General features: G+C 53.1%; 2 protein-coding genes across 6 annotated transcripts in view; both read left to right on the top strand.

Moving 5' to 3' along the window:
- Window positions 1–613, top strand: part of LOC127473870 (protein Shroom1-like) — a 35,345-nt gene extending 34,732 nt beyond the window's left edge. The window contains exon 11 of the transcript XR_007905613.1: window positions 94–613. The gene's annotated coding sequence lies outside the window, so the exon portion shown is untranslated. The remainder of the gene's footprint in view (window positions 1–93) is intronic.
- Window positions 614–1,759: 1,146 nt separating this feature from the next.
- The window catches only part of SEPTIN8 (septin 8), a 40,629-nt gene continuing 30,300 nt past the window's right edge, over window positions 1,760–12,088 (top strand). For 2 of the 5 annotated variants that reach the window (XM_051794122.1, XM_051794119.1), the window contains exon 1: window positions 1,761–1,932. In XM_051794122.1, coding sequence (XP_051650082.1) covers window positions 1,903–1,932 — 30 coding nt within the window. In that variant the 5' untranslated portion in view covers window positions 1,761–1,902. Of the gene's footprint in view, window positions 1,933–12,088 lie in introns of all 5 variants that reach the window. The other 3 variants (XM_051794121.1, XM_051794123.1, XM_051794124.1) reach the window with 3 other exon arrangements.

Here is a 12,088-nt window from a genome sequence, read left to right as displayed (position 1 = left end):
TAACCAATGAAATTTTAATATAAAGTGCTTGGTGGTGGTGCTGCTGCTGCTAAAAGTGTAACTATAAACCATTTGGTTTCTAATAATCCCCAGGACACACTGTGAGGAGTATGGAGTTACTAACAAACTGCTTCCTCTGGCCTGTGTTGAAAACCCTGAAGGAGTTCTGTTTATCTGCACCACCTAGATTTGAAGATCAAGGTTTTTACTCAGCCCTGGAAGATGCAGCCATCTTCAAAAGGCCTTGATCTTGCTGCTGCACTCGTGTGGCAGGTGGGATGACCTCTTGCTCTTTGTGGCTGCCTGTGAAATCCAAGGGGCTGTTTTAGCATTTACTTCACTTTCCGTGCCTGTTCCTGGGTCACAACATGAAGAGGTAAAGCAACTCTTGCTGATCTCCCCACCATCAGAACGGTTTAGTGTTTTTATTTGTTTATTTTTGCTTCCTTGTGATATATAAAGGCAACCTGGAAAATTAACTCTGCTCCTATATAAACTGTTCTACTTGCACCTGGACCAGGTTGCTCCAAGCCTCACCCAGCCTGGTCTCGAACACTTCCAGGGCTGGGGAGTCATAACCACTGTGGATAACCTGTTCCAATGCCTCACCACCCTCACGGGAAAGAATTTCTTTCTAATACCTAATCCGAACCCATTAGGATTAGGAGTGCAGGTCTGGTCTAGGGATCCAGTGGCACGGCTGGGAGCAGCCGTGGCCCTGGGAGCTGTGCCTGGGCTGCACTGCAGCAGAGGGCACCAGCAAGCAACAGGAACCGCTCTGTGCTACCAGCTCGTGGAACACCAGTGTCTGTGCAGCTACAGAGAGCGAGGCCATGGGGTTGGCTTTGTGCTTTCTGTGGGAAGGAATGATGAAGAAAGGCTCGCCAGTCCTCTGCTGCACACTTTACCTTACACAAACACAGGCAGCGTGAGGGCCGTGAGCTCTCGTGTCCCGGCTCGAACCCACGCTGTGCCCGCAACGGCGGTGCGGTCCCGCGTGTGACAGCGGCACCTCGGTGCGTGATGCCCTGCGGTGCGTGATGCCCTGCGGTGCGCGATGCCCTGCGGTGTGTGCGTGATGCCCTGCGGTCTGTGCGTGATGCCCTGCGGTGTGTGCGTGATGCCCTGCGGTCTGTGCGTGATGCCCTGCGGTGTGTGCGTGATGCCCTGCGGTCTGTGGTGCCCTGCGGTGCGTGATGTCTTGCGGTGTGCGATGTCCTGCCAGCCTGCTGGACGCTGGGGAGCCTCCCGACACGGGGAAACCACAGAATCAGCGAGGGTGGAAAAGACCTCTGAGGTCATCGAGCCCGACCTTTAAACGGGGCTGTGTGAACCCTGCCGGGGGTGCTCGAGCCCTCCCACGGCCGCCCTCGGGCACGATTCTCCCCGCGTTGCGGTGCGGGCGCTCCCGGCGCTGCTCCCGCCGGTGCTCGGTGCTCGGTGCGCGGTGCGCGGTGCGCGGTGCGCGGTGCTCGGTGCTCGGTGCGCGGTGCGCGGTGCTCGGTGCTCGGTGCGCGGTGCTCGGTGCGCGGTGCTCGGTGCTCGGTGCGCGGTGCGCGGTGCTCGGTGCTCGGTGCGCGGTGCTCGGTGCTCGGTGCGCGGTGCGCGGTGCTCGGTGCTCGGTGCTCGGTGCTCGGTGCGCGGTGCGCGGTGCTCGCCGCTCACCGCCGGCCCCGCGCCCGCCCCGGCTGGGCCGCGCCCCCCGGTCCCCCCTCGCGGCCGGGCTGGTCCCTCCCCGGGGGCGGTCCCGTCCTGTCCCGCCCCGGCGGTGCCGCCCGGCCCCGGTGCCCGCGGTCGGCGGGCGGGCGGTGCCTGCGGCGGGCGGGGGGAGTTCCAGGAAGTGGCCATATTGGATCCATTCCCCGCATCCTCCCGCGCGGGCAGGCACCGCCGCTCCCGGCCATGGCCGCCACCGACCTGGAGCGCTTCTCGGTGAGCACGGCCCGCTCCGCGCCGGCACACGGCCCGGCTCTGCCTGCCCCGGGCGGGGCCGGGGATGCGGGGCTGGGGCGATGCGGGGCCGGGGCGATGCGGGGCCGGGGCGATGCGGGGCTGGGGCGATGCGGGGCTGGGGCGATGCGCGGCGGGGGCTCTGCGGAGGGCGCGGGCGGGGCCGGGGTGCGGGGACAGTCCCTGCGGAAAGGTCCCGCAGCGCCGGGGGCGGGAGGGATGGGAAGGGCGGGCGGAGGGGCCGCGGCCGGAGCCGGAGCCGGAGCCGGAGCCGGAGCTGGAGCGGTACCGCCGCGCTCGGGGGCTCCTGCCGGGATGTCCGGGATGCTCCCGGAGCGTGTCCGGTGCCTGTGCCTGCGGGCGGGCAGCACAGAGAGGGGGTCAGACCTTCCGAAACACGAACTGTTGGCACAGCGCTGGTATCCAAACACTCTGCGGCGGTAACTTAGCGGGGTGTGTAATGCTGCGGGAGTCGCGGGGTTCGGAGGCGGGCAGAGCAGCCCCTCGGGGCTGGCTGGTCCCGGGGTAAGGAATGCTGTACGGCAAATATGGAGCGTGACCCGCGCTCAGCCGCCTCTCTGCAGCTCACATGTTGTATAACTGCTATCGGAAGTCAATCTGGCTAAAATCTGTGTCGGCTGTAAACTATTCTTTGTCTACCGCTTGAATTTTCTGTTGTTGTTGGAAGGCTGCTCTCGTGAAATAGCTCGGTGATGCGTCTTGTAGCCTTGTAGAGCTAAAAACATTTTTACCGCATTAAGTAGCGTAGCTCTCCAAAGTCAGAAAAGTCTGGTGTGATATTACTAAATAAATGGGAACAGCAGTGGTGGCTGTCTGAATTATTGGGATGCCGTTTGAGCACAAACAAGTCCCTGCTACTGTTTTCTTTGAAAGCTACTTTTTGCCAAGAACTCAAACTCCACTTCATTTCTTTGAATCCTGGCCCAAAAGTTTCCAGCTCAAGAATGAATTTGCAAAACTGTAACTTAGTTAAAACTTGCATAAAGGAAATTGATTTGAGGTTCTCATTTAAGAAAGCTAATGTTTCTGGGCTCTGGGAGGAGGGGATTAAGGTAGAGCCAATGGCAGGGAATGGAAACACCATGACTGTCTCACTGCAATTCTTTCTGAATTGGTATCATATATAAATACCTTTAATGTTAATTTGGTGTGCCTGCTGCTGCCTGTGCAGGTTTTCATAGGTGTTACAGGAACCTAAAATATTGCCTAGTTCCGGAGAACATTAAGCTTAATTTGTGTTCTTTGGTGTGGGTAAAGAATGCTTGGAGTACTTACATCAGTATTCTGTCACTTTTCTTTTAAGAGAAGAAAGGAAAAAAAAGAGCTCCCAAGGTGCTTGGCTCTCATTTGGGCACCAAAGGGAAATGGCTTGGCTCCAGCATGGCTTGAGTGCCCAATTCCATTAGGAGGAAATCTGTTTCCTTTGTGCAGGGAGAGTTTATAGGGATCTGCAGACCCAGTAGATCTGCTGATTTGATGGTGTTAGTTTGCCTTTCGCCTGGCAGCAATGTCTCTTTTCCATTTGACATGGGGCAGAGGTCTGTCCCAGCTGCTGTTTCCTTTACCCTCAGGATGTGTCTCGGCTCTGATGCTGTTCCTCCAGCAGTATCATGGAAATCTCGTGATTCAGGTGTTCCAAGCTGTTCTTTCTGCAGGGCTCACAGCTTTCTCGGTGCCACTTTAGATCACTGTGCCTCAGTTTCCTGAGCATAAATTCTGCATGGGAGCAGCTCGTTACTGCCAAACAAAGTGATGATAAGTTCATTTATTTTTACCAGCTGTTTATACCTGCAGTGGGAAGTAATGTTGAAAAAGCCTCTGAAGGAGGGTTTTGACACACAATGGGTCTTGCTATTCAGATTGTTGAAGCTATTTATAAGTGTCCAGCTGACACTGACATCCTGGAATGTAGTGACCCTTAGGTTTGGATAATGTGTTTTGAAAACTCCCCAGATGCACGCTTCCCTTGTACAACCCTCCAGAATGCCTCTGTCTCCAGCACAATAAAGTTCCCTTCAAGTGCTGCTGTTGGAAATGACCAACAAAAGCAAATGAAAGGAAGCTCTCCCGTGGAAAGCTGCCTCTGAGGCAGCAGGATCACACCAGTGGTGCTCAACACCGCCTTTGTTTTTGTGAAAGTAGTGTTGTGAGAGAGATTTGCTTCAGGCCCTGGAGACTGAAGTTCTCTGCTGATCTGCTGTGAGAATGTGGCTCAGCACTGCCTTGCTCAGGCTTGGTCTGCAGGCATGACTTCTGGAGACCCAAGGATACTCACCAGCAGAGTGGGGAGAAAGCTGATAGTTGGTTCCGTTATGAAATACTTTGTCATCAAGACTCAGAGCTGCTCGTGGCCTGGCCTGGGCAGTGCTGAGCTGGCACAGGCAGTGACTGTGTGCTGGAGCAGACACTGGCAGCATTAGCAAGGATCTTGGGATGTTGAGTGGGACACAGCCCAAGCACCACGTGCAGGTGGAAGCCAGAAGGTGTGTGAAGTGCAGCAGGGAAATGCAGGAGCTCTGAAGGAACCCAGAAAAGCTGGAAGGAGAAGGAGTGACGGAGAAGCGACTGGAGGTGCGTAGGAGAGTAAATGGGATGAGATGTGAGACTGAGGCTGTAAGACTGTTTTGCTTTTAAGAAGCTTTTTCAAAACTCCCAAATCTGTTGCTTTCTCTTTTTAAATAAAACCCATCGACCTCACAAAATGCTGTTCCTTAACTATCTGCATTAACCCACAGTCTGAGTTGGAGGTGCAAAGGCGGTTGCTTGGGCTCCAAGCTGAGCAGCTGCATCCTGTGAGGAGGAGCAGGTGTCCTCAGCCTCAGGGCTGGGCTGAGATAACAGTTCAACACGAAGAGTTGACTTTGGAAGATGTTGTGGCTGATTGCTTGGTGTGCACACTGTGGCTGCCTGCACGGACAGGGGTGTGTGAACACTGCTGCCCAGTGAAGAGAGCACTGGACACTTGTTTGTGGCAGTGTGAGAGCTGTGGTTGCAGGACAGCTGTCTACATGCAGTCCTGAGATCTCCCTTCATCTGAGGGATTGACGTCTGGCTGGTACTGGCAGCTTTACTTTAAATTAATGTCCCTTAGAACATCTTGCAGAAGAAACACCACCTGATACAGAGGAAAGCTGAACAGCATCTTCCTCTCTGGAAGTGGACAATGGGATTTGTTTTGTTGCAGTGAGTTGCTGAGCTTGGGGTGGGTCTGGCCGGTTTGGCAGCTGTGTGAGCATTACCTGTTGAGGCACCACTGCCTCCTTGTCACCTGCTCCCAGCTCTGTGGGAGGAGAGGGACCTTTGAACGGTGCCTGTTCCTGCCATAACTGCCTGGTTGGGATAAACTTCATATGTTGCTGCTGTTTTCTGTAAGCTCAGGGTTTCACTTAATGACTGCACAGCCTAAACCTGCTCCTCCCTGTGAGGGGCCACTGTGACACCTTAATCTGTGAAAGATGGGCATGAGGAGTGAGCTGAGAACAGCTCTGTGTACCGTGACCAGGGCAGAGAGGTTGCCAGAAGTCTTATCACGGCAGGTCCTAAGCACAGGCTTACATTTTAATCAGACTCTCAAGGAAAACTTTTCCATGGCTTAATTCCAGTGGAAAATGGGGTTGACTTAACTTCTGACATTCCCCTGGCTCTATTTTTTCGCCCAGCCAGAGGCACCATTTGGAAGCTCCAGGATTGAATTTTCTTGTCTGTTTTTGCCGTTCAGTTACTTCACCTTTAGCCTGGAAAAACTCAAGCGATCTCCCATGCAGAGTGGAACACAAGTGACAGATTTTTCTCCAAGCTGGTAGCAAGCACCAGGAAGCAAGCCCAGCAGGAGCAGCCCTTTCCCTCCCTGCCCTGGCCAGCTCTTCTGCCTGTAGCATATGCTTTTTTGGGAAGGAGCGATGGCAAAAATGGTCTTCCACTGCAGGGGACAAATTGGTGATTGCCTCTCCAAGCCCTGCAGTGCCTCCCTGGGAGACTCGCCTGTCCTCACACAGGAAGCCATCTCTGACTGCCTCAGCCACAGAGCCAGTTACTCACCCACAGCCCACCACAGTGAAACACTAATTTTCTGTGTATGCACCGTGAATGAATGTTGCCCAGAATAAGATTTTTTGCATTTTTTTCCCCTTCCCTGCCATGGTGCTGTTGCTGTCGGTCTCTCCTTGCAGCAGAGATGCAACATGTTGTTGTGCGTGGGAGCTCCAGAGCTGCTCTGAACACTCGGATCTGCAGCGAGCACCGAGGCCGTGGGGGGGTGGAAGGCAGGCAGGCAGGCAGAGGCCGTGGGGGGGTGGAAGGCAGGCAGGCAGGCAGGCAGAGGCCGTGGGTGGAAGGCCATGAGCTGGCGAAGGCTGAGGCTGTGTGTGCCCTCAGCATTGGCAAAACAAATGAAAGCCTGAAGAATAACTCTCTTTCAGGAGGCCAGCCCGGTGTCAGGGCTTGTTGTCAGTGCTGTGGTGGCAGCTGTCAGCCAGTCTCCAGCGTTGCTGGAAGGCCAAAAGCTCCCTAAATATTATCTTGTGTGGCAGAAGAGGCAGCCAGCTGCGGGGAGAGGCACAGCCCTGTCTCCGGGTGCCCCCCCTGTCCCCAGCGCTGTCGGCTCGAGGCACCGCCGTGCGAGCTGAGGGCTCAGGGCTGGGCTGTTCTGCAGGAGCAGCCACGCTTCTCCACTCCTCTCCTTTCCTTCTGCTGCTCCTTCGGCTCTGAGCTTGGGAGGGGAAGAAACTGGCATGATGCTGAATTGGCTTTTCCTGGGTTGTGCAATTAGGAGGAATCTGGGAGGTGATGGGACTGAGGGAAACATGCAGGGTGTGGGCACGCTGCTTAACCCTCCTCTGTAGGGTAGAGGCATGTTTATGGGATTAACTTTGATTATTCAGAATGTGTCTTGGACACACTTCAGGATGTGGATAGGAGAAGCTGCCCTGTTTGTTTCAGATTAGCTGCAACCTTTAGAAATAACATTGTCCTGTCCCATATTTGTGTTTTGTTGAGGTGGACCTTGTGTTCATGCACAGCCTGCTTGTTTCTCCCCTTCCCCACATCTGCACCAAGCTCTGGGCTTGTAGCCGAAGCTTTGCATTTGTGTTCACGTATCACAGAAGTGTCAGACAGCTAACAGAGCCCATCTCTTCTCCCAGAGCAGCTCAAGTGAGAAAAAAATCCTGAAAGTGCTGCTGCTTCTCAGTTCCAACCATGTGCTTTTCTTCCAGAGCCTCTTCTCTGGCACAAGCAGCCGTGCTCACCTCCAGCTTGTGACATTTGGGTACAGAAGGTGGAGCCAAACAGGGAGTCGGCCCCCCCCTCCCAAATGGGGTGACGGGAGGTTTCCAGAGGAGGATGGTGTCAGTGGGAACCGCAGGATTCTTGGATACAGCCCTGGTCGCCACTCTCGGCTTGTGGCTGACCAGGGCCCCTGGGGTCAGGGCTGTGGAGGCACCACTTTGTTTGGATGTTCAGATTCCTTTGTGAAACACAGAAGTGTCCGTCTCCCACACACGCGAAATTCCGGAGATGTCAGACAGCCAGAGCAAGGTTCCCATGGAGCACCCTGGTTCCCATGGAGCACCCTGCCTCGGGGCTCCTGCCTCTCTGCCTCCAACTGCCTCACAGCCAGGCTGGCACAGGGAGCTGGGTTTCCATGGAGGGGCTGGGATTGTCCCATCCTCACCTCAGGGGGCACAAGGTGCTGTGATGGGGCTGTGCCACCCTGCATGACGTGTGTGAGGAAGTGCATCCCGAGTGCTCCGGCTGCACCAGGCAGGACACATCCCTGAGCCTCTGCTCGCCTGAGCTCCCCTCTGCCTGCAGAGCACTGCACAGGCATGCCCTTGGCTCTGGGCTGCCGGGGAGCGCGTTCCCAGCGGGAAGATGGAACCCTCCGGAGCAGCCCGCGTTGCTCAGGTGGGTGCTGGGACAGGAGATGATTCACGCTGTGCCAGACACTGGGAGTGTTCCTGGGGTGCCCGGGGTGTGGGGGCAGCTCGGGGCAGAGGGGCAGTGCCGGGTCTCTGGTCCAGACCCTGCTTATGGCAGGCTGGGCTGGGCCTTCCACCCTAATCCACGCTGATCCTGGCTGTCAGCTCGGCCACAGTAAAAGGGCTGCCTGAGGAAGGGCTGCCAGTGCCTCCCAGCAACGCTCCCCTGCCCTGTCTGCTGCAGCAAAGGTGTTTCCAGTTCATCTATCCTGTGTTTTCGTACACAGTCCTTTCAGCTTAGCTTTTTCCTACATGTATTTTTTCAGATAGTGGTTTTCTCTTCTTTTTTTCCATTGCCTTGATTCTTCAGCTTAAAGGTATTCTGTGCTAATACACTTTGAGGCTTTCTGGAGGCATGTGTTAATAGGATATATAGCAGTCAGCTTTATTAGCATGATGACTGTGGTTTAGCTCTCAGTGCTGAGTGGCTGTGGTACATTGTGGGATGTTCTCTTTCTGGTGTCTTCCAGGTACTATTACAAGGAGACTTGGTCAGTGGCTGGGAGAGCTGTTTGTGGAGATGCTGTGGGATGGTTGCATGAGGCAAACTGGGAAAAAGCATACAGTTCTGACCAAAACTCTTGGGTTCCCATTATGTCTCTGTTCCCTTCTCTAAAAATATACTGAATAATACCGTTTAGTGTAATTGGGCAATAAATTCTGGAAACGTATGTGGGAATTGGCCGTGTTTATTTTAAGTGGTAACTAAAACAAATAATCTTGGTGGCTGATATCCAGCGTGGCTCGTTTGGCATGATGGGGATCCGGATCCTTTTTCCCCTCTTCAACACTTCTTTTAAACTGCCCCAAACCTTTTCCATTCCGCTCCTTAGGGGTAGGCATTCAGTTTATCTCCTGGCTTGGTCCCACAGCCATTTGTGTTTGCCAAGTGTCTCCTCTTCCTTGTGGAGGGATGGTGGGGAAGAGGTTCTGCTGGTCAGAGCAGCTGAGTGTAAGCTGGGAATGCATCTGCTGCCTCGGGTGAACTTGGGAAAGTCTCTGCTAGATAAGGTGCTAAGATTAGCCTCTTGACAGGGTTAATTGTGAAGTCCATTAAATTCAAAACCTTAGAAGCTTCTGAATAAGTAATTTTTAAGCAAAACTGACAGGGTAATGTGGGGAGTTCCTGTTTGTCTGTGTTTTAGGTTCTTTTCCTTCAGCCTGTTTAAAAAGTTATATTGTGTTTTGGACTTTGCTTGGTTTTGAATAGCATATGGGAGATGGAATTCTCAGGCTGCCAAGGAGCTGAACTTTCTCATCCTTTAAGGTCATTTTGGAGGAAATGTCTTTCATTTTTGGTTCCATAGTTTTCTCTGTTTTAACTAACTTTCCTTATTCTCAAAGGCAACATCCATGTTTGCAAAACACTGTGTGTATAATGCCTGGTAAATCCTGCTTTGCTGCTTTGTAAAATCTCATCCAGGACTTGTGATAGGGACAAAATGCATGTTTAATCCTTTCTTGATTAAGAAAGACCTCAAAATTAATTAAGTAAGCTTTATAAATGTTATAGGGAAATTGCTAAGTAACAGCTTAAGGAAGCATGTGGGAATTTTGCTTGTAGTGTAAAAAGTCAGAGAGGAATTCAAGCCAGAAACAGTCAGTTTGTTTGCAGAAAATTAGAACTGATGTTGCATTCACAGGTTGTGAATGGATCATCTTGGATGTGTGTGGTGTGAGAAAAGATGAGGAGCTTTACTCTCCCTTCAGACTTGGCTCTGAAAGTCAGCAAAAACTGATGTTTTAAGCCCGTGCCACTTGATGTGTAGATGTGTGTAGGATTTTTATTTTATGTTTTGTGGTTTGTTGTGGTTTTTTGAGGGAGGAAAGGCTGCTGGGGCTGAAAGGAAGCTGAAGGCAGTGGCCTGAGTTCAGCTGTGTGCTCGCAGTGCTGGGGGGAGCCGGCTGGTGCAGCAGGGGAGGAGGGGAGTGTGCAGGTCCCTGCTCCTCCCGGCTGCTGGGAGTGCCCAGCATCACCCACAGCTGGGATACAGCACGAGGTGTGTCCCGGGAACCCAAACTCTGGCACCAGTTCCTTGGATACAGGAAAGCAGTTAAGGAGTTTGCCTAAGGAGCTCCTCCCTTCAAGGGAGTTTGGCTTTCTCACTTGAATCCCTGTCCGGCTCCTCAGGGAGGTGTCTGCAGTGTGTCCCACTGGGTTTCCCGGGTGTGCAGCAGAGCCCGGGCTTCCCCGAGCCTGGCCTGGGGCACGTGGGACATCGGGAAACGTCGGCACCACACCAGGGGGGTTGAAATTTGCTTTCACTGAGTGCTGAGCATTGCTCTTTGCAATGCAATCACTGGTCTTAGAGTTTATGAACAACTCTTAAAAGCGGGTCTAAAAGCTTTCAAGAAAGGCATCACATCAGGCAACATAACCTTTACTTAAAGGCAGGAACCTCCTCCCTTGAGCCTTCTTGCTTCTGTAATGTAAAGTGGCTTTAGTTTTTACTTGGCGTGTCTCTCGGTGGTGACTCCATATCTGGTTTCTTCAGGGATGTTTTTGCCTGCCTGGAGTGCAGCTGGGAGCCGGGAGGGATATGAATAAAGGCTCGAGTGTCTGGGAAAATTCTTGGCATTCTTAGAAGAGTGGTTTAAAGGGGGGCTGGGGATTGTGTTGGTTTAGTGTGAGGTTTTTTGGAGGGGACTTCAGTGTGGGCTGGGAGCCTGTTGTGAGCTTGCAGCAACTGGAGATGTCTGGCTGACACAGTGTCCTGTGTGTGGAGGGCTGGCTCAGGTGGCTGTGTTCCAGCATGTCTTGGAAAAGAGAAGGAAGGGAAGGCACTGGGGCTCTGCCCTGCCATTGCTGGAGGGAAGAGCAGTGTTAGGCATCACAGCCTCACCTTTTACAGCTCTTTAGGGCTGCCACAGCAGGGAGAAACCTCTGTTGCCCTCCCTGCACAGGCACAGTGAAGGCAGAGCTGCTCACACCATTTCCTCTCTGACTGCCCATGTCCCACCACAGAGTGGGCAGGAGTGAGAGGCACCAGAGGAGCTGAAGCACAGTGGGTTACTATTGCAAGACAAGTGGTAAATCAACACAAAGCCTGCATCTAAAACTTTCTCTGTGGGCTTATTTTTAGTTCCTCTTTTCTTCTCCCAGCCTGTTATTAAGTGCTTCACGATGGGGATCTGAAATTTTAAGCACATGCTTTAGATTAACTGAAAACCTTCAAGGTGGAATGTGTGCTTGCACTCTGCAAATCTGAGATTAGGTGGCATTAGATATGACAACTTTAGCCTAAGAGGTGCTGAGAGCTCCCCTGGCCAGCCCCAGCTGAGGGTGCTTCATTTCATCTCCAGTGCCAAAGGCACCCATGAGGCCATGCCTACTACACTGAAGCCCTCTGTTAAAATTTACTATGCTCAGAGTCCTCTGACTGTTGTTAGGCAGCCTAAAATCTGGTCTCATTACCTCTCTGAGGCCATCTCTTTTGGCTTAGTAGACTGCAAAGTGCAAGCTCATTCTCTGGTGCTGTTATACATCTAATAGTGTTTGGCCTGTGAGTACAAGACAGATAATATTTTGATGTGTGATAGCATCTGTTTTGAATGTTGCTTGCACCATAGAGGTGTTTTCCAAACATCAGGTGTGATGTTGCTGGTAACTGCCCCTCAGCTCTGAACAAGAAAAAGGAATGTTTTCTTCATGGAAACGTGAGTCTGCACTCGCTGCTGTCGCTTTGCAAATGTCAAGTGGCATTTGTTGAGCCAATATTCAGAGATGGAGAGGATCTCCTGAGAGGTGATTTGTCAGATTTTTCTGCATTGATCCAGAAGCTGGGCCAGGCCCCAGGGAGTGCCTGCTTGGACAAAGAAGCTGAATTTGGCTTCTGACACTGTTTGCCCAAAGGTTTCTAGGCAAGTACTCAGCTGCTCCATGACTGCATGTACTTGTGAAAGGATGATAGAAACAAGCACGTTTATAAGGAATCTGACAGTGGTGGGCATCTGGGAGGTCGTGGGGTTGGGCTGGGGATCCTGCTCGTGCTGGACCCTGCAGCAGCCCCCTCTGCTCCGTGGTTTGTGGAAGTGCTGCCCAGAGTGCCCGGCCTGAGAGGGGCCAGGCAGTGCCTGTGGCTGGCAGGGCAGCTGCTGGGTGCCAGCACGGGTGAGCCTGTACATGGGACCAGCTTGCT

Source organism: Manacus candei, unplaced genomic scaffold (assembly GCF_025592945.1).
Source record: "Manacus candei isolate 608988 ecotype Guabito, Panama unplaced genomic scaffold, ASM2559294v1 h1tg000037l, whole genome shotgun sequence".
In the NCBI taxonomy this organism is placed as follows: domain Eukaryota; kingdom Metazoa; phylum Chordata; class Aves; order Passeriformes; family Pipridae; genus Manacus; species Manacus candei.
This window is presented reverse-complemented; position numbering and strand designations above follow the sequence as displayed.